This window comes from Heloderma suspectum, chromosome Z (assembly GCF_057233095.1).
Source record: "Heloderma suspectum isolate Gila_16-S chromosome Z, 16-S_ref, whole genome shotgun sequence".
Taxonomy (NCBI): Eukaryota; Metazoa; Chordata; class Lepidosauria; order Squamata; family Helodermatidae; genus Heloderma; species Heloderma suspectum.
This window is the reverse complement of record NC_139476.1, coordinates 9,425,066-9,444,931: the sequence shown is the minus strand read 5'-3', so window position 1 is coordinate 9,444,931 and position 19,866 is coordinate 9,425,066. Positions and strand designations below refer to the sequence as shown.

General features: G+C 47.9%; 1 protein-coding gene across 4 annotated transcripts in view; it reads right to left on the bottom strand.

The window, feature by feature from the left end:
* The window catches only part of ARHGAP45 (Rho GTPase activating protein 45), a 73,775-nt gene that overhangs the window by 15,365 nt on the left and 38,544 nt on the right, over positions 1-19,866 (bottom strand). For 2 of the 4 annotated variants that reach the window (XM_084825476.1, XM_084825475.1), the window contains 7 exons: positions 15,984-16,121; positions 14,639-14,829; positions 11,875-12,014; positions 9,570-9,656; positions 8,377-8,469; positions 3,092-3,255; positions 580-768 (listed from right to left, as the gene is read on the bottom strand). In XM_084825476.1, coding sequence (XP_084681602.1) covers positions 580-768; positions 3,092-3,255; positions 8,377-8,469; positions 9,570-9,656; positions 11,875-12,014; positions 14,639-14,829; positions 15,984-16,121 — 1,002 coding nt within the window. The remainder of the gene's footprint in view (positions 1-579; positions 769-3,091; positions 3,256-8,376; positions 8,470-9,569; positions 9,657-11,874; positions 12,015-14,638; positions 14,830-15,983; positions 16,122-19,866) is intronic. The other 2 variants (XM_084825478.1, XM_084825477.1) reach the window with 1 other exon arrangement.

The following is a 19,866-nucleotide window of genomic DNA, read 5'->3' as shown; positions in this document are numbered from 1 at the left end:
CCCACAGAGTCCCCTTAGTATGCATGCCAAGCTTCAGGTGTCTAGGTTTCATGGTCGTGGAGCTATGCCCCAGATGGATGGACGGACGGACGGATGGCTGGACAGACAGATGCATACACATGCTCCTCTATTATTACAGATTTACATTATTTTTGGATTGCCCCTCCACTCAATGAGTGCTCACAGGGATGGACTGCCCCCCACCCTGCTCCTGCCACCCAGGAGGTGAGAAGGTAAGTAGCACCATTCCATCAGCTTGCTGAAAGTCCACTTAATTTTGTCCTCTTCTCTCCCCTTTCCCTTTTCTTTGCATGTCATGTCTTTTTTAGATTGTAAGCCTGCGGGCAGAGACTGTCCTGTTTACTAATTAATTATAAGCCATTCCGGGAGCCTTTTTTCTGGCTGAGGAAGAGCGTAAAAATACTTAAATGAATACATAAGAGCAAGGGCCAGCGGCTACCCAGGGTCTCCAGCAGAGGCCTACGGCATCCCCTGCTGCCTGTTTGTTTTTAATGGGAGACGCCAGGGATTGGACCAGGGACCTTCTGCTCACAAAGCAGGGCTCTCCCCATCACCGACCTTTGTCTTCATGGCCCGCCTTTCGATCTCGCAGATGCACTTCTTGACAACGAAGGGGATGCCGTCGGAGCTGGTGTGGGCTGCCTGTGCGAAGTCCCGTCCAAAGAGCTGCAACTTGCCTTGGAGCTTCTTGTGCCCGCACTGAATGGCCAGTGTCTCTAGGCACTTTTTGTGGCAGGCTAAATAACACTGGGGGAGAGGCGATGAGGAATTGCATGTGAGAAATGCAGATATGGCAGAACAACTGCAGCAATGCAGACAGCGCAATGCCAGGAACAGCCACGAGATGGTGCTGCAAGCCCTTTTTAGATGGATGACCCAGTCACCCAGATAGGGATGTACGAAAGTCACTTACCTGTTCGCGGATTATGCTGATGCTGCGGGGGAGGCGCTCCGTCCCTCCCCCCAAAATTCTGGCCGGGGGGGGGAGGCGCTCCCCCCCTCCCCCCCAAATCCTGGCCAGCCAGCTCCGCTCCGCAGGGATTCTGCGGAACCGCCGGCCGGCTCCGCCAGCGGCCGACATCCGGCCGCTGGCTAGCAGGGACGCAAATGGCACGGCCGTAGCCACCGCCGTTTGCGTCCCTGCAGTCAGCCGTGATAGGCTACATAAATCTTTACGTAGCCTATCACGGCTGATTAAACAAACAAACGAACGTGCATATGCAAATGGTGGCGCCCATGGGCGCCGCCATTTGCGTTCCTTATTTTGGCACGTCTAGTCTACATAAACATTTACGTTTAAAAAACGTAGCCTATCACGTTTTTTTGTTTTTTTAAAACTTGGAAATGGCAGCGGTGGCAGCTGGTCAGAAGACCGGCCGCCGCAGCCACTGCCGCCGAACCGCCGCCGGAGCCGCCGCCACCAGGAAGATCCGCCCCAGGTAATTCCCGTCCCGGGGGGGGGCGGGGGGCCGTTCCGCCACCGATTTTGGGGGGGCCGAATGCGCTGGCACTCGGCCTCCCCGAGATCTGTGGTGGAACTTTCGTACATCCCTAGACCCAGAACACCTGCAAATCTCACGGGAGGCTGCCAGGAACGGGTAGGCATGGTGGGGCAGCAGCCAGGGGCCAGCAGTCCAGCAGGGGCCCCGTGAAAAGGGGCCCCTGGAGTTGCTCCTCCTCTTCCCCATTGCAACCTGCTTGTTCACCTGCTTCTTGCTCTGGCCTAGACAACGGTGGTGGTGAGGAAGAGGCGCAGGAGACGCCAGGGCCTGCTTGCTCCCTGGCGCTCTGCCTGTCAAGCGAGCAAGTGGTAGCAAAGACGAGAGAGAGGAGGAGAAGGGAGAGCAACTGGGGACAACGGCGGCGAGAAGGCAGATTCTGAGGGAGGGGGGCCGTGGAGGGGTCTCCCCCAAAACCTGGAGCTGGCACTGAGTGGTGCCCCCTGGCTGTGGCATGCCTCCCCCAGAAAGACTCGTCTGTCATCTCAGCACAGAGACATCATTTTGCCAGCCCTTTCGAGCAGTCTTAGCTTTTTTTGCTCTCGTGTGTTTTTAAGCCATCAACACTTTTCCATTGTTGTTTTAATGGCTGTTGGATTTTAAATTTTATTTCTTGTTGGGAGACACCCTGAAAACTCTTGTAGGGCAGCCTGTAAGTACTGTTAATAAATAAGTAAAACTTTAGCAACTTGTACCAACTGCTTTTAGTAATGCTTCCCCCGCAGGCCAAAATCCAGACAGTAATTTCCCAGTGACAGGACCCTCGAAACTGGGACCAGTTGGATCGTATGAAAACAGGTCCTCCATTTTAGTTTGGGGTGGGAAGAGAAACCTGGAAAATCCAACTGCTGGGCCATGATCCTTGAAAGAATGGAGGTGGTCTTCTTTCCAATGCAGTTTCCTGCACGGGCCCTGCCCCATCCACTCACCTTGGCTGCCAGCCAGCAACCCCAGCCAATGAAATAACACCAATGCAGCCTTCACCAATTTGGGGTGCCCCATCTTGATCTTCAGTTCCCATCATATCCCAATGATGGTGTGCATGGTGAGAGATGTAGTCCAACACATCTGGAGGACTCCCAGATTGGGGAAGGCTGCACTAGGGCTCCTCTGGATTAAAGGAATCTTACATGATCAATCCTGTGAGTTTGAAATGTTGCATGTGAATAAAACAATTGAAGGAAGGAGAGAGGCATATTTTGTTTTATTTTTTAATGTTGCTCATGTGCTGCAGCAGACACCATCTTAAAAGAGGCATTCCCTTCTGCATGACAGCGAAGGAAGTATGCCTCTTCTCCAGTGCCACCGTTTTTGTGAATGATTGGGCTAAGATATGGGGGTTGGACTCAATGGTCTTATAGGCCCCTTCCAACCCTACTATTCTATGATTCTATGATATCATTTACTTTCTTTTAATACTTGATTAATCTATAGTCTGTCCAAATGTTTTTAATTAATCCATCTAACTGTTTTAACCCTATTTGTTTGCAGCCAGTGGCATTTTCCTCTCATCAGACTGGTCTTTTAAAAAAAAAAATACTCCTCAGCTGTTGGCAAAATGCCCTTCCTACCTCTTCGCATTCAGCTCCCTGGAAATAGACGTAGCTGTTGCATTCGCGGCATTTGGAAGGGGTTCGCAGCTTCCTTAGCCGGTGGGTCTGGGCCGCTTTGGATAAGCCGATGTGCCGGAAAGGGCCGGTAGGTGTTGAGATTCCAGGGCTCATCTCGTTGATACCTGGCATTTGTGGGAGAAGAGAGAGTACAGACAGGAAGAACTGCCATGAAAAAAGCAGGTCAGTGTGTCTGGATTCTAATTCAAAGGGAAATTTCTACAAAGTCATTTATAGAAATTGAAAAATAGAATGAAGGGGAGTGCCTAATATTTTGGCAACAACATCAGGTCATCTGGAAATCTAAAATCTACAGAGAAGCTTGGATGAGAAGAATTGAGGAACCCTGTGGTAGGACTAGCATTTGGAGTTAAGGGGTGGAGGGGAGACATGCAATCACGTAAACCAGACATATGACGGCCCTTCTTGTCCAGAGATGCAGAAAATGCTGCTTCATCTGTTCTTCCCCCGAAGTTCAGTTCCGTTCCCTGTCTGTCCTCTCACCCCTCCATCTACTGCTCCTATTGCAAAAATAATGACAATTGCAATTTTAAAAAGGGGAATGCTGGTCCTGAAAGGTGGTATCTTATGTAACAGCTAATTTTTCCTGTTTTATACCCTCAGATTATTTGACCTTGTTCCAGTAAACAATCACCGGTTGCCCTTGTTCTAAAAGAGATGGAGCTTTCTCTCTCATAGTGTATACATGATACAATTTCTTTATCTGTTCTTCCCTGTGTGGCAACTTCTGCTCCTTCTGATATTTTGCAACTAATATATATGTGCAGAGGCCAAGAGGTTTCCAACGAATTTTAGATGATCTTCACGGTATTGCTGAAGTTTTCTAGGAGAAAAGCCTTTGGCTGAAAAGACAGCAATAATGTAATTCTTTTTTAAAAAATAATTACATTATTGCTTTTTAAAGAGATTTTTAATATAACTTCATGAACACCATGTATGCCTAAAAAAGGGGTGCTTCCAAGGCAAACGATTCCTAGATTTTTGGAGGGGAACTCATGCATTAGGAATCCCTCATGGTTCACACTCTGAGCCCCTTGAATTGAATAGGGTCAAAGGAGATAATTATCCCTTAGGGTCAAACCTCGGGGTGTACAGATTTTGTTAAATCTGTTGCGTTTGTGTTTTGTAAATTGTCAGGTGTCTTTCATTCCATCATCCACTCATTGACAGAATCAGATTTTTTTTAACCAGAATTTTGTTCTACTTGCATTAATTCTTATTGGCACTAATGCATACTTGGGCACCTGATAATGCACATTAACTAATATGGATTGGTACGTTTGCAAACTTGCCTGGATGCATGAATGTGCATTAAATGTGCATTTGGGAGCGTAAATCCCTCCCAGAGGTGAAACATCCATGTGACTTAGAAAAAGCCAGTCTGTTGCGGAATCTGTTGCAGATTTCTCCGACATCCCCAAATGAACCTCAAGAGGGCCTTGAAGGCTACAAGCATTTCTACACCAGCCTAAAAGCCTGCATTTAAAATGGGGCTTTCTGCTTCCATTTTAAATGCAGGATCACGATGAACTCCCTTTACATGAACTTCCCTCCCCCATCACACCCTTTCCCCGCTTATCTGTGTGTTCTATATGTTTCATTATACAGCCACTAGATGGCGCTGTGGCCTAGCTCTTATTGTGGGATTTCCTCTTTTCATGAGGGAACTCAACCCATTGTAACTTGATAGCTCATTATCTCCAGTCTTTTTAGAAATGGAATAAAGGCCATTTAGCGCTGGAGACGCCCTGGAGATTGACGACGTCACCTAAACGACCGGCGAGCTTCTGTGAGTGACCAATCTCAATAGCAGAATAAAACGCTCTGTGTGAAGAAGCCCTAATGTTGTAATATGCTCTGCCAGTCGGTGCTGCTTTGGTGCTGTCTGTAGTCTTGATAAATAATGAAGCCACCAGCACCATTCAGCACCCCCCCCTCCCTCCAACACCCACTCAAGCCTACCCTCTACAATTCTCAGAAGTCTCCACCCCTTGTAAACCCTTACAGCAGGGATAGGGAACCACTGGTGTGTGGGCTGGATCTGGCCTGCCAGGCCTCCCCATCCAGCCTCTCTGAAGACCCCCTCCCTTGGTCCCACCCCAAGAGGAGAGGAGGGAGCAAAAGCCAGTTCCACTGGAGACAGAGATCTCAAGGTGCCGTGAAGCAGTGGTTCCCCAAGACGTCCTTCACCTTTCCGTTGGGAAAGGTAAAGGGTAAGGGAAGGTGGTGCTGGCATTTCAGACTGGCTTCAGGGCTGGTTGTGGAACGGAGGCTGCTTTGGGGCTCGTTCACACAGAGCTTTTATCCTGCTATTGAGATTGCTCACTCATGGAAGTTTGTGGGCACACCCAGAGGTATTTCCTCCTTATTTCTTCTCAAAAAAATCTGGAACTAATTAACTATCTTTTTAACTCAGAATATTACGCGATTAAAACAGCCACCAGATGGCGCAGTGTCATTGAGTTCTATGGAACCATGAAAATTAAAACTTCCCCTCTCAGCAGTCGTGTGGTCACTGTCTGGGAGCCCACGGTAAACGCAGAAAGGATCCAGAACGGGAGGACTGCAGGGCTCTTCTTTAGTGTAAAGGCAGCCATAGTCACCTTGGTGGATGGTCTGTGCTGGGAGGTGGGCAGGGAATGGGCCCCTGCTGGTTCCGCTAGACCTCCCAGCAGGTTTCGACACCATCAGCTATGGTATCCTTCTGGGATTCTGTCTGAGGTGGGACTGGGAGGCCCTGTTAGACAATGGCTCTTGTCCTTCCTGGAGGGGCAATTTCAAAAGGTAGTGCTGGGGGACTCCTGTTCGATGCTCTGGCTGTTGGCCTGTGGGGCCCCTCAGGGTTCTGCCTTATCCCCCAGGCTATTTCATACATTCATAAAACCACTGGGAGAGTCTGTCCTGAGTTTTGGGGCTCAGGGCCTCCAGTATGCTGATGACACCCAACTCTACCTCTCCATCGAAATCCAAGGAAGCTGTTCTAGTTCTAAATCATTCTCTGAAGGCGATAATGGACTGGATGAGTGTGAATAAATTGAAGGTTAACCCAGACAAGATGGAAGTTGCTCCTGCTAAGTTGAAAGCCACATCAGGGAATAAGGACTCAGACTGTGCTGGGTGGGGTTGCACTCATGTTGTATTGTTACAGTTGTATGCACGTCTTTGTTTTGGGTTATTAAGAAGTTTGTTGTTTGTTTAGTTATTAATTAGCTGCCCATGTGGCCAGCTACCCGGCCACTCTAGGTGGCGTACAATTCAACACGAAATACGACTCATTTACATACTCAACTGATCAAAACAACACTACTCTAAAAAAAAACCCTAACCCACCCCAAACGCCCGCCTGAACAGCCAGGTTTTCAAAGCCCGGCGGAAGCTCATCAAAGAGGGGGCATGGCGGAGGTCACTAGAGAGAAACTTCCATAGAGTGGGGGCCACCACAGAAAAGGCCCTCTCCCTAGTCCTCACCAGCCGATGGGACAGAGAGAAGGCCTTCTGTTTGTCCCTAGAGGGTCCCAGGAAGGAGGGAAGAGAGAGAAAGTGGAGGAAGGAGGATGTAAGGGAAAAAAACCAGACAGACATTTCGGGTTTAGAAATAAGGTGAAGTTCTGTTTATATCCAAACCTTTTTTCCGGATCCTCCTTCTAAGAAGAAAACACAGAAACTTGCCCTGAAAACTCAGCTTGCAGTTTGGATGTACTGAACTCGGTTGCCCATGTGGTGGCCAGGAGTGTGTTTGCACAGCTGAGGCGAGAGCGCCAACTGCGCCTGTTCCTAGAGACGTCTCACCAGGCCACGGTCACACACGCCTTAGTGACATCCCGTTTGGATGACTGCGATGCGCTCTGCATAGGGCTGCCTTTGAAAAGTGTTCAGAAACTTCAGCTGGCCCAGACTGCAGACTGTTCACGGGGGCCGGGTACAGGGAGCGCGTGACCCCCTTCGTCACAACAGCTTCAGGGGCTTCTGGTCTGCTTTCGGGCACAATTCAAAGTGCTGTTTGTGATCTATAAAGCCCCTTAAGGCTTTGGACCAAGCTGTCCGAAAGACTGCCTTCCCCCTTATGAGCCGGCCCAGGTTTCAAGATTTTTGGGAGAGGCCCTTTTCTGGTGCCACCACCTTCAGAGGCGCATTTGGGGCAATGCGAGAGAGGCTGTGGAACTCCCTGCCGAGGGAGCCTAGGTTGGTTCCCCTCCTGTTGTTCTTCCACTGGCAGACAAAGACGTTTTAATTCAGGCAGGTGTGAATGTTCCAGGCCTACAGAAAGAGTAGTACTCTCTGTAGTACTCTACAGAGAGTACTACAAAAACCTCCTTTGTAGTACTTTCCTGCATCCCACTACAGAAAATGGTCAGGCCTAGAGGCCTGGGTTTTTTTTGTTGGGAGGGGGCACCCCTGAGAGGAGTAGTTTCATTTCCCTGGTTAAGTTTCATTTTCCTGAGTTAGATTTCATTTCTCCAGGTTTGAAACAGCACTTTTGGTTTTGGGGAAGAAGGGGATAAAAAGAGAGAGAGACAGCTAGTATGACTAGAGTCAGAGAGACCAGAGCAGGAAGAAGGAGCAGGAAGAAGCAGCCTGGAGAAGTCTAAGTGCAGCTAGGGTAGAGGAACTTGCATTTTGCAACTTTTCTTTTAATGCCTTTTGTATCACTCAGCTCTATTGTTTAATACCTGTCATTTTGATTTGCTTGCTGTAATTTACCAATACACTGTTGTGGTTAAACCCTGTGTCTACAGTGTCAATCACCCCACGCCTAGAGTCTAAACCCCACGTTCCTGGGAAGGAGAAGTTTAAAAGAAGGTGGGACTCTTAAGGAGGCAAGAGATCCTCAAGGAGTTGCTCAGGGGGTCTAGGTCTCATAAGGGGAACCCTGACAGCAGGTCTTTGGCAAGTCAGCTGGTCTGTTGCTGGTCTGGGGTTGCTGAATGGGGTTGCTGAACGGGGCTCTACTGGGTTGGGTGATGTTTATTTCTTTTATTGTTGCATTTTTAATTGTGTTTCTAATGCATTTGTTTTTATGGTATGTTTCAATTAAGATTTGTTTTTTAATCTGGATTTTAGGGTTATCTGCCTCGAGCACCATTTTTTGGGTGGAAAGATGGGATAGAAATTAAATAAACATATGCCTCCTCTTCAGGTCCCTGTTCCTTCTTGCCCAGGCAGATGCCCACAGCCCAAGCTGCTAACTGCCCATTCCTCCCCTTCCCTTTAGCATCAGTACGTACTCTGCTCAAATGAAGATGAATTTCCATCTGCTTCTTCATTGGGGGACAAGGCTCCATTGGAAGGCATCTGCTGGAACTTCTCGGGAAACTCGCCTAACCAAGAAAAAGCTTGTTATGGGATACCAAATTAAGATCCAGGAGAATGAAAAAAAAAGTAGACACGATAAGATCAAATACAGTCCTGCCCTGTAAGCCCTGACCTCAAGAAGGCAGCCTATAAATATACAAGAACAGCTTCCAAAATATGCTCCAGTTAGGTCTTTGGAGAATCTCCTTGGGAAGAGAGTTTCCATAGTTTTGGGGCACCTTGGGAGGACAGACAGTGAGAGTCAGGAGAAGCTGGGTTCAAATACTTGCCTCAGCCATGAAGGTCACTGGTGTGGTTGGGCCAAAGGCGATCTCTGAGCCTAGCCTACCTAACAGGGTTGTTGTCAACTCACAGTGCAAGACCCCAGGCACGCCTTCTTGAGGAAGGGTGGGATACAAACAGGCTAAATCTAAGAGATTTTACGATATTAGGGATTATAACGGTAGTATAATTAATTAATTAATTGAACAAATAAGGCTTCCTGAATTTCACCACCGCATTTACAGGTGGCAAAGAGGGAGAGGGGGAAGCATTTTTTTTTTTTTTTTTGCAATTTTACGGGTGAAATGGGGACAAAACAGCAACAGCAGCAGAGCTCTTTCTGCGGCCCCCATTGTCCCCTTGGAAACCCCTCGGAATGATGGTTGTCATAGAATGTTGTTCCGAGGGGGACAACATCAGAAAAAATGGTGGCCACGGTTTGTGGCTGCATGGAAATGGGCAGTAGCAAGAAAGGATAAAGGAACGGGAAAAGGGAAGGAAAGAAAGGTAAGCTGGGGGGAAATTTCAACCCCACCCCTGCCTTTTATCCTCCTGACCATCGAAACCTCAAACCAAAACTTCTTTGCTTCGGTTGGCCCTAGAGGACTAGCAACTGACTAACTGGTTGCTAGTCCTCAAGGATGAAATGCTCATTTTTAAATGGAGTATGAAGACGTTTTAAGCCAGCAGTCCCTGCTGAGCCACACCACTGAAGATGTCCTGTAACATTGACACCGTTCATTTTCTGGGGGCCGGGGTGTGTAGTGATGGTGGCTATAGGGTAAGGAAAGAGGCACTTGGTTCTGCACACGGTTGTTCCACGGGGCAGGACAACGGTGGCTACCTGAGCTTGTGGCACATGACTCCAGGCTGCCCTTGGTTTCCGTGATGGCCGTCGGCCAGGATTTGTGCACCTGGTGACCCCGCCCACCTGAGAAGCCAATCACAGGACAGGTTTCATTATTATCACTTCGGGTTGAACATACAGAACTTCGTAGCTTTGCGACGTTGCTGCATGCTTTGCTGTTGTGTGCCCAGAGTTCCCACTCACAGACAGAGTTTACCTGCTGCTTCTCTGCATGATCCCCTGCCCCCTTTCAATCACCTCCCCACCAGTGGACAGGCAGCTCTAGTGCATTTCTGCATCTGATGCAAACAGGTCATTCACTTGCCCCCGATGCAGAGATGGAGCAGGGCTGCCTGCCTTCCTTCGAGAGGAGGGTGCCTGCTGCATCTCTGCATGATCTACTTTAACAGCCTTCCAACCAGCCTACTACTTTACAACCAGCCTATCTACTTTAACAGCCTTCCAACCAGCCTCTGCTGCATGACAGATCTGACTGGATTATAGTCACTCCTGAGCGAGAGTCACAACAGAATGACCTGCCTTATGGAGGAAGCTGCCTGCACCAGTGACTTCTCTGGGCTCTACTCCTTCCAGATATGAGATCATCAACACAGGCAGAGAGGGTGTGTTACGTGCTCTACAATAATATACAAGCTTTGGAGTGCACAAGTTGGAGGAATGAATAATAAACCACAGCTACATGGGGTTTTTAAAAATTCAGTGGATGGACAGAGGGACCGTGTCTCAACTGTCAAAATATAGACCTAACGAAAGGATTATGGATCAGATGAAAAGGCCCAGCATCCTGTCTCCACCACTGAGAAGCCAGATGGCCACAAGCTGGGCACGAAGGCAAGGGACCTCCACTGCTTCTTGCTCCAAGTATCTGGTGCTCAGAGGTAGACTGCCTTTGAACATGGAGGTTCCATGGAGCTATCCTAAAAACATAAGAACAACTTTGCTGGATCAAACCAAAGGTTCATCAGGTGCATGACCCTTTTCTCACAGTCACCATGTAGGTGCCTTTCAGAAGCTCAGCAACATGACATGGGGGCAACAGACCTCCCCCATGTGTGGTCCTTGGCACAGGGTACTCAAGAGGTAGAAACAGTATGTAGTTATTGTGACTAATAGTTATTGCCAGACCATTAGGGATGGTACGGGCACCTGATTCTATCTGGGACCCTCCCTGACTGCACTCCTGAACCCCACTTGCTGAGCCCCTGCCCCCACTCGCCCCCTGCCTGCACTCGGCGAATGGCCCACACTCACCCCAGCGGCCTCGGCAAGCTCCGCAGTTGCCGTTTTTTGAAAAATAAAACGTCGATTGCAAAAATATGCATATTGGCATATGTGTGAAAATGTGCATTTTGCGAATACACATTTTTGCACATATGCAAATGCGAACATTTTTGTGATCATCATTTCATTTTTCAAAAAATGGTGACCGTGGAGCTCGACAACGCTGCCGGGGTGAGTGCGGGCTTCTCACCAGCGTGGGAGGGGATCAAGCGCAGTCTGGGGACCTAAAAGCGGGGGCAGGGGCTGGGCAGGTGCCCAGAGAACCTGGATGGGGGTTGGATTCGCACGTCCCTCCAGACCATCTCATAAGAACAAATGGCCTAAATTGCATCCCCCAACTTTTGGGGGTCAGTGGGCACTTTTGGAATTTTGAGAGAGTTTCATGGGAACTCTCACAAAATGGCTGCCATGGTCAGAGGGGGGGGCTTGCCTACTTATAACATGGCTGCCACGGTGGGCAAAGCTGATCACAGAACACTCATTTCCCAGAAGACAAACTGGTGAGAGTAAAAGAAAAGTAACTTGCCCAAGAACCAGAATCAGAGGCAGAGGTCTGAGCTCTAAAACACTCTGGAACCCAAATAAAGATGGTGCATTTTGCTTTGCAGCAGGCCAGTCACCCAGTTAAAAACAAAAATATTTTTTTAAAAATCTGAAGAAATAAAATAATAATCAGGAGGGGGCAGAGAGCCTGTCAGGCCGCAAGAGAGGAGTCTGTGGGCACCACATTGGATACCCCAGCCCTAAACAGATTCTGAGTATTGTAAAGAAGTCCTTCCTCACTGACTTGCAGGCAATTCCGCATGGGGGAGTTAGAATTCTGCGATTATGAGCATGCACAATCCGGTTGCAGAATTTATCCTGGCAGTAAAATCTGGGGCGTGAACCTTTGGCATAGATCTGGGGTGATGGAGGTGCAGAACAGAACCATCACAGTGTTGGCAAAGGGAGAAGCACGGGACACGCCTCTCCGTGCAGAGGGTGCTCGCCAACCCCTCACCTCGCCGTTCAAGGTGGGTCTGCACAGCAGTTGCGTCGCTTTCGGAGGCCACGCCCTCTTTTCTGGCTGCATCGGATGAGCCGGCTGCCATGAACTCGCTGGTACTGTAGCTGCCTTTTCTCCCCCGAGGCAACGGAGACCTGTTGGGAAGGGAGTGGCACAGAAGAGTTGAAAGGGAGCCCAGGAGTCCGATGAACCCATCCCCTTGCCAAAAAGGAAAGGATCACCCGCATCCTACACAGTCTCCCTAGGTACCTGGCCCCATGTTCTAGGGCAGCGGTGGACAACTGCTCTCAGCCCGAGGGCTGAATTCCACTCTGGAGAAGTTCTCCAGGGCCACGTTCCAGCCAGGGCACGAAGGCAAAAGGGGTGAGTCCAAAATACAAACAACAAAAATACCACCAAAGTTTAACTTAAAGCTGTTAGTGCCAGTAACTAAACGTTGGGGTGTCTCTACATTAGTAAAACCCCCGTATCCTTACCGGGCTTTCTGCTTTCGGTTTCTTTGAGGGATTAGGAGGGGCTCCTTTACACGGCAGACACGTGGTTTGAATTGAGAGAGTGCCTCCCTCCCTCCCTGGCCTGTGTGCAAAGGAGCTGGGTGTGGGGAGCCTAGTTTTTGTCACTTGTGCTGTACTGTTTCCTTACATCCCCCAGGAAAGCTACAACTTACTTCAGAGTAGACGTAAGACCGTGCTGTAAGTCTGCAATCCTAGGCATACTTACTTGGGAGTAAGCCCCATTGGAGTCAATGGGACTTACTTCTGAGTGGACATAAATTCATGCTGTAAGTCCGCAAGCCTCTGCACACTTACTTGGGAGTAAGCCCCATTTAACTTAATGGGGTATTCTGACTCAACAGAGGATATTGATTCTGAGCGTGGTGGGGTGGGGGATCAGATCTGTCTCCCTTCATTGCAGGGAGGCATTTTACCCTCTTCTCCCTCCGATCGAGGAATCTGCTCAGGCATTTATATGGCAGACACGTGGTTTGAATAAAGGAAAGTCCTTCCTCAACAAGTTCATAATGCTACTCTGGCATTTCACACTGCTGACATCCCGTGTTGTTGTTTTTTAATATTCCAATTTATCTCCAATCTTTTTGAAAGCAGGATACATGGGAAAAGGCACGGGAGAAATCCTGGAGGTTGACAACATCATGTAGAGGACCCACAAACTTCTGTGAGTGGCTAATCACGAGTGTGCATTAAATCCCTCGTGCAGAGACATCTTTAGAAGAGGGGGACAAAAACTGCACAAAACCTGGGAAACCACCAATCCATGGTTGGCGGAAGGAGGGTGGGGCTGACGTGGTCATCTGGCAACCTTGGAGGTCTGGACTGGGTCACCAGGTGGGCAGATTGCTGTCTGGATGTTTGGGGGCTCCAAGGTCTCTGCTGCTAACGATAGGATTACTCTGTGGTTTTAATGTTTTGCAAGCCCCCCACAGCAGCCATTTTGTGAAAGGGCAAGCCCCCCCCCCAGCAGCCCACACAACATTAAAAATTAATGTTTTAATGTGGCTTCATTTATTTTAATTCACATTCTGGTTGTTTTGTTCTGTTTTAATTTTTCACATTTTAATCTTTATAGTTTTAAATTTAAACAAATGCATTGCACAAAATTCAGAAATAGAAACGTAATGATGGAAGATTCCTAATAAGGTCAGTTCTACTTTAGAAAGAAGACCAAGTAATTTGAAACTCCAAAATCCATGGTAAAATTTGGATGAGGAAAATTTCAGAAGCATCCCTACTTTATATTCATCTGGTGAACATGCAGGTACATTAAAAAAAATCTCTGGAATTAAATCATTGCTACCATAAAAGTTGTTATCTATAATAATAAAAGAGGATGTCTCTCTGTTCATCAGCACCAAGATCATGGAACCGAGGGTTTCTCCACACCAGGCATTTTATCTGACAACTTTACCAGGGTTTCAGCTTCCGGATTCTTTGTGGAATTAGGTTCGCCTCTTTTCACGCACTCCTGCTCCCCCCCCCAAGAAGTTCCTTTATCTGCAAGCTCCATATATTTCATTATACAGCCACTAGATGATGCCACTTCCTCTTTTCACAGAGAAAATCAACTCGCGATGTTTAAATAGCTCATTATCCACGATCTTAAAAAACCCAGGATAAAGGTCAGAAAGCATGGGAGAGGCCCTGGAGCTTGATAATGTCATGTAGCCAATCTCGATCGCAGGATAAAAGCCCAGTGTGGAGAAGCCCCTAGACTCCTGAAAGTTGTCAAGCATACTAATGGGACCCTAGGCGTGTGTACCTCAGCTTTATTTTGCTTTTTAAACACATTAATTTTCATTTTAATGTGTCCATGTGAATTGAAGCCTGCAGTAACATCTTTGGTCACTAGAGGCAAACGGAGTTACTTGGCCTCTCCCTCCTCCCTATTATGGGGCAGCCCCCCACCGAAGAAAATGGAGTGGGTAGACCCCTCCCTCTGGGGGTTACAGGGATGCACCTGGTAGGGGCTGTGCTTAGGGGTGCCAGAGGGGCAGGCATTATCTGTCCAGTCCTGTCAGCTATGTAGGTCTGCTGGAAAGCTTCATGAAATCAAACTAAAGGCTATTTCAACCCATGCACAGCCGGGCCCCTTCACTAATTGGTTATAAACTGCCCTGTGGGTATTCTAGGAAACTAGGAAGTGAAGAAAGAGAGGGAATCTGGACTGGGACCCTCTACGATGACACAGGATTTGTCAGGAGTTCAAGACACACACACCCCGGCTTGGCACACAATCCTACCAGTTGCTCTGTGGCACAAAGGGCTCGAAGTCGTACTGTATCTCTGGCTCGTCCTCCCTCTCAAACCGCTTGACGTAGGAGGCGTACTGCTGCCCCGGGTCATAGAGTTTGCTGCTCTCACACAAGGTCTGGAAGTTGACGGGCAGCGGCGCAGTCTGCATGTGCATGATTTGGTAGAAGGAAATGGTGGCCTGAAATCCAAGAGGTGGGTGAAGGGATGGAAAAAGAAGAGGGTGAAGGGTGTTCGAATAAAGCAGCATTTCTGTGGGGAGAGTGGGAGTACCTAACCCAGTGCTCCCCAACATTTTTGGGTCAGGCACATTTGGAGTTTTGAGAGAAATAACATGGGTGCTCTCACAAAATGGCTGCCCTGGGGAGCTTGCCCTTTCACAAAATGGCTGCTTGCCGTGAGGAATCTTTATAAACCGCCCAGAGATCTTTGGCTATTGGGCGGTATAGAAATGTAATAAATAAAATAAATAAAGGAGCTTGCCTTTTCACAAAATGGCTGCCATACAGGGCTTGCCCTTTCACAAAATGGCTGCCATGGGGGCTCACCCCTTCACAAAATGGCTGCCATGGGGGGGCTCGCCCTTTCACAAAATGGCTACTGTGGGGGGGCTTGCCCTTTCACAAAATAGCTGCCGTGGGGCAGCTTGCCCGTTCACAAAATGGCTGCCATGGGGGGGGTTTGCCCTTTCACAAAATGGCTGCCGTGGGCGTGCCTTTTCACAAAATGTCTGCCATGGGGGGGCTCATCCTTTCACAAAATGGCTGCTGTGGGGGGCTTGCCCTTTCACAAAATGGCTACTGTGGGGGGATTGCCCTTTCACAAAACATTCACTTCCCAGAAGGCGAACTGATGAGGCTAAAAGAAAAGTAGCTTGCCCCAGAACCTAATAACAAGGCCAAGGTGGGGTCTGAGTTCCAAAAAACAAAACCAGTCTTCTGAACCCAAATAAAAATGGTGTTGGAGGGCATCCCTGAGCTTTACAGGATGCCAGACTGCAGTTTAAAAAACTAAAATCAGAAAAAGCAAACATGATTTTAAAAAATCCTAAGAAACAAAAGAAAAATAAGGAGGCGCAGGAAGCCTGGCAGGCACCAAGACAGGCATACCACGTCAAAGACCCCAGACATGCTGGATCTCTCTCATGAGACCAGAAAACCCAGCCAGAGCTGGACACAGAAGTCAGCCTCGTATCTCAGCTCTCCAGCAGCAAGTCCCTAGTCCTCATGGTGATGAAGACAGGCTGGAAACGATGGGGGCCAGCGGGCCTGTCAACATCTCATCAGCTGCTGAGGTGGTGGAACCACATTTGAGGGAAGGCCCAGCTTGACTCACCGATTTTATGACCTGGTCAGTTTGCTTGACCACCTCATGGATCTGTCGAAGCACCGTCACCTTGGTGTCCTCCAACTCTTGCTTCTGCGTATTCGCATCTGCTACGCAGGTCCGATAGGTTGCCATGGCCTCGTCAGCCTGGAATTGACAGGGAGCTACAATCACCAAGGGAGGCATTGGCTTGGGCAGCGAGAACAGACGCCCAGAGCTTGCACCACATCAGCATTAAACTCTGCCCACAGGACCTCGTGTCTGGAGTCTCATCGCCACAGCCAAACACAAGCTGTTGAAATGGTGTGGCTTTTGGCCAGGGAATCTCCACTTCCGTTTGTTTTTCCCTCTCCAAGCTTCTAGTCCACATTGCCCCAGAGGAAATGGGAAACTCGATTTCTCTGGTTTAAAGCCTGGGCCTTTTTTTTTTTTAGAAGCACTGTTCATTGTGCCCACTTGGGCTCACCTGTCAGAGCTCATAGGTTTATGCCAGGAAAAGGTGGAGGAAACGTTGACAAAACAACAGTATATTGGGCTACATCAGGAGTGGGGAACCTGAGGCCCACGGGCCAAATCCAGCCCTCTGGAGTTCCCTGGAAGGCCACGCCCCCTTCACCTGGTCCCACCTCCTTTCCACCAACCACTGATGGTTTGGTAGTTTCCCAGCTGTGGTGCAGTTCTTTCCCCATTCTCAAAGGTCGAAATGCCTCGCCTAACGCTTAGTGACTGACAGGAAGAGCTTTCCGCTAAAACATGCTAATATTTTTGCCCCACCCCCTTTGCTTCGGCCCCGCCCACCACTGGACTGCCACCCTGAGAGCCTCTCTGAAATGTAATTTGGTTTTTGGGTAAAAGAGATTCCCCACTCTTGGCTAGATAGGCCAATGCTCTGATTTCGTATGAGGTTGAGGATGATGTGAGCTGTAGTCCAACACAAATGACATGCAGGAATCAAGCAGCTTTTATCATTTTGGCTTTCTTCACACGGAGCTTTTATCCTCCGATTGAGATTGCTCCTTCACAGAATTTTGCGCGCTCTTTACATGACGCCGTGATCATTCAAGGCGTCTCCTGCACTGAACGCCCTTTGTTCCGTTTTTAAATAGATCGCAGATCAGGAGCTACCAAATTACCCCGTTGTGTTCCACTTGAGTGCCCTCCGTGAAAAGAGGAAAAGTGGCAAGAAGAGGAGCAAGGTCAGTGAAAGATAATGGAAGACTCAGATATGGGGAGGAGGAGGGGGTGGAGGAAAAGGAAGCATGTGAAAAAGGAAGTCGTTGTGATCTTGCGTTTAAAACAGAAGCAGAAAGCCCATTTTAAATGCAGGATTTTAGGCTGGTGTAGAAATGCCCTTCTTCAGCAAAGGAGATTGTTACCTTGTCATGGTGCTGGAGCTTGAGCACCTTAATGAGCTAAACCGTGAAGGGGCACCCAAGACGGGAAGGTCATGGCAGAGAGGTCAGACTAAATACGATCCCTGGGGAAGGAAACGGCAACCCACCCCAGTATTCTTGCCATGAAAACTAAATGGATCAGTACAACCAGAGATACGTCGGTATACCATCGGAAGATGGGACTCCCAGGTCGGACGATGGTCAAAATGCTACTGGGGAGGAACAGAGGATAAGTTCAACTAGCCCCAGATGTGATGACGCAGCTAGCTCAAAGCCGAAAGGACGGCTAGCAGCCAATGGTGCTGGTGGTGAATGACGACTCCGATGTTCTAAAGATCAATACACCATAGGAACCTGGAATGTAAGATTCCAGGGCAAATTGGATGTGGTTATTGGGGAGATGTCAAGATTAAATATAGACATTCTGGGTGTCAGTGAACTGAAATGGACTGGAATGGGCCACTTCACATCAAAGGACCACCAGATCTACTACTGTGGACAAGAGGACCACAGAAGAAATGGAGTAGCCTTCATAATTAATAATGAAGTGGCTAAAGCAGTGCTTGGATACAACCCAAAAAATGACAGAATGATCTCAATTCGAATTCAGGGTAAGCCATTTAACATCACAGTGATCCAAATATACGCCCCAACCACAGATGCTGAAGAAGCAGAAGTAGATCAGTTCTATGAGGATTTGCAGCACCTACTGGATAGTACGTCAAACAAAGATGTTATTTTCATTACAGGAGACTGGAATGCTAAGGTGGGTAGTCAAACGACACCTGGAATTACAGGCAAGCATGGTCTGGGAGAACAAAATGAAGCAGGACATAGGCTGATAGAATTTTGCCAAGACAACTCACTGTGCATAACAAACACTCTCTTCCAACAACCTAAGAGACGACTTTATACACGGACTTCACCAGACGGTCGACACCGAAATCAGATTGACTACATCCTTTGTAGCCAAAGGTGGCGGACATCTACGCAGTTGGTAAAAACAAGACCTGGAGCTGATTGTAGTTCAGATCACGAAGTCTTATCACACAATTTAGAATCAGACTAAAGAGAATAGGGAAGACCCCCAGATCAGTTAGATATGAGCTCACTAATATTCCTCATGAATATGCAGTGGAGGTGAAGAATAGATTTAAGGAACTAGATTTAGTAGATAGGGTGCTGGAAGAACTATGGACAGAAGTTCGCAACATTGTTCAGGAGGTGGCAACAAAAAACATCCCAAAGAAAAAGAAAACCAAGAAGGCAAGATGGCTGTCTGCTGAGACACTGGAAGCAGCCCAAGAAAGAAGGAAAGCAAAAGGCAACAGTGATAGGGGGAGATATGCCCAATTAAATGCAAAATTCCAGAGGTTAGCCAGGAGAGATAAGGAATTATTTTTAAACAAGCAATGTGCGGAAGTGGAAGAAGATAATAGAATAGGAAGGACAAGAGACCTCTTCCAGAAAATCAGAAACATCGGAGGTAAATTCCAGGCAAAAATGGGTATGATCAAAAACAAAAATGGCAAGGACCTAACAGAAGCAGAAGAGATCAAGAAAAGGTGGCAAGAATATACAGAAGATCTGTATAGGAAGGATAATAATATCGGGGATAGATTTGATGGTGTGGTCAGTGAGCTAGAGCCAGACATCCTGAAGAGTGAGGTTGAATGGGCCTTAAGAAGCATTGCTAAGAACAAGGCAGCAGGAGATGACGGTATCCCAGCTGAACTGTTTAAAATCTTGCAAGATGATGCTGTCAAGGTGATGCATGCCATATGCCAGCAAATTTGGAAAACACAAGAATGGCCAACAGATTGGAAAAGATAAACTTATATCCCCATACCAAAAAAGGGAAGCACCAAAGAATGTTCAAACTATCGAACAGTGGCACTTATTTCACATGCCAGTAAGGTAATGCTCAAGATCTTGCAAGGTAGACTCCAGCAATTCATGGAACGAGAATTGCCAGATGTACAAGCTGGGTTTAGAAAAGGCAGAGGAACTAGAGACCAAATTGCCAATATCTGCTGGATAATGGAGAAAGCCAGGGAGTTTCAGAAAAACATCTATTTCTGTTTTATTGACTATTCTAAAGCCTTTGACTGTGTGGATCATAACAAATTGTGGCAAGTTCTTGGTGGTATGGGGATACCAAGTCATCTTGTCTGCCTCCTGAGGAATCTATATAACAACCAAGTAGCAACGGTAAGAACAAACAACGGAACAATGGACTGGTTTAAGATTAGGAAAGGAGTACGGCAGGGCTGTATACTCTCACCCTACCTATTCAACCTGTATGCAGAACACATCATGCGATGTGCTGGGCTTGATGAAGCCAAGGCTGGAGTTAAAATTGCTGGAAGAAACATTAACAATCTCAGATATGCAGATGATACCACTTTGATGGCTGAAAGCGAGGAGTAGCTGAGGAACCTCATGATGAAGGTGAAAGAAGAAAGTGCAAAAGCTCGTTGCAGTTAAACCCCAAAAAA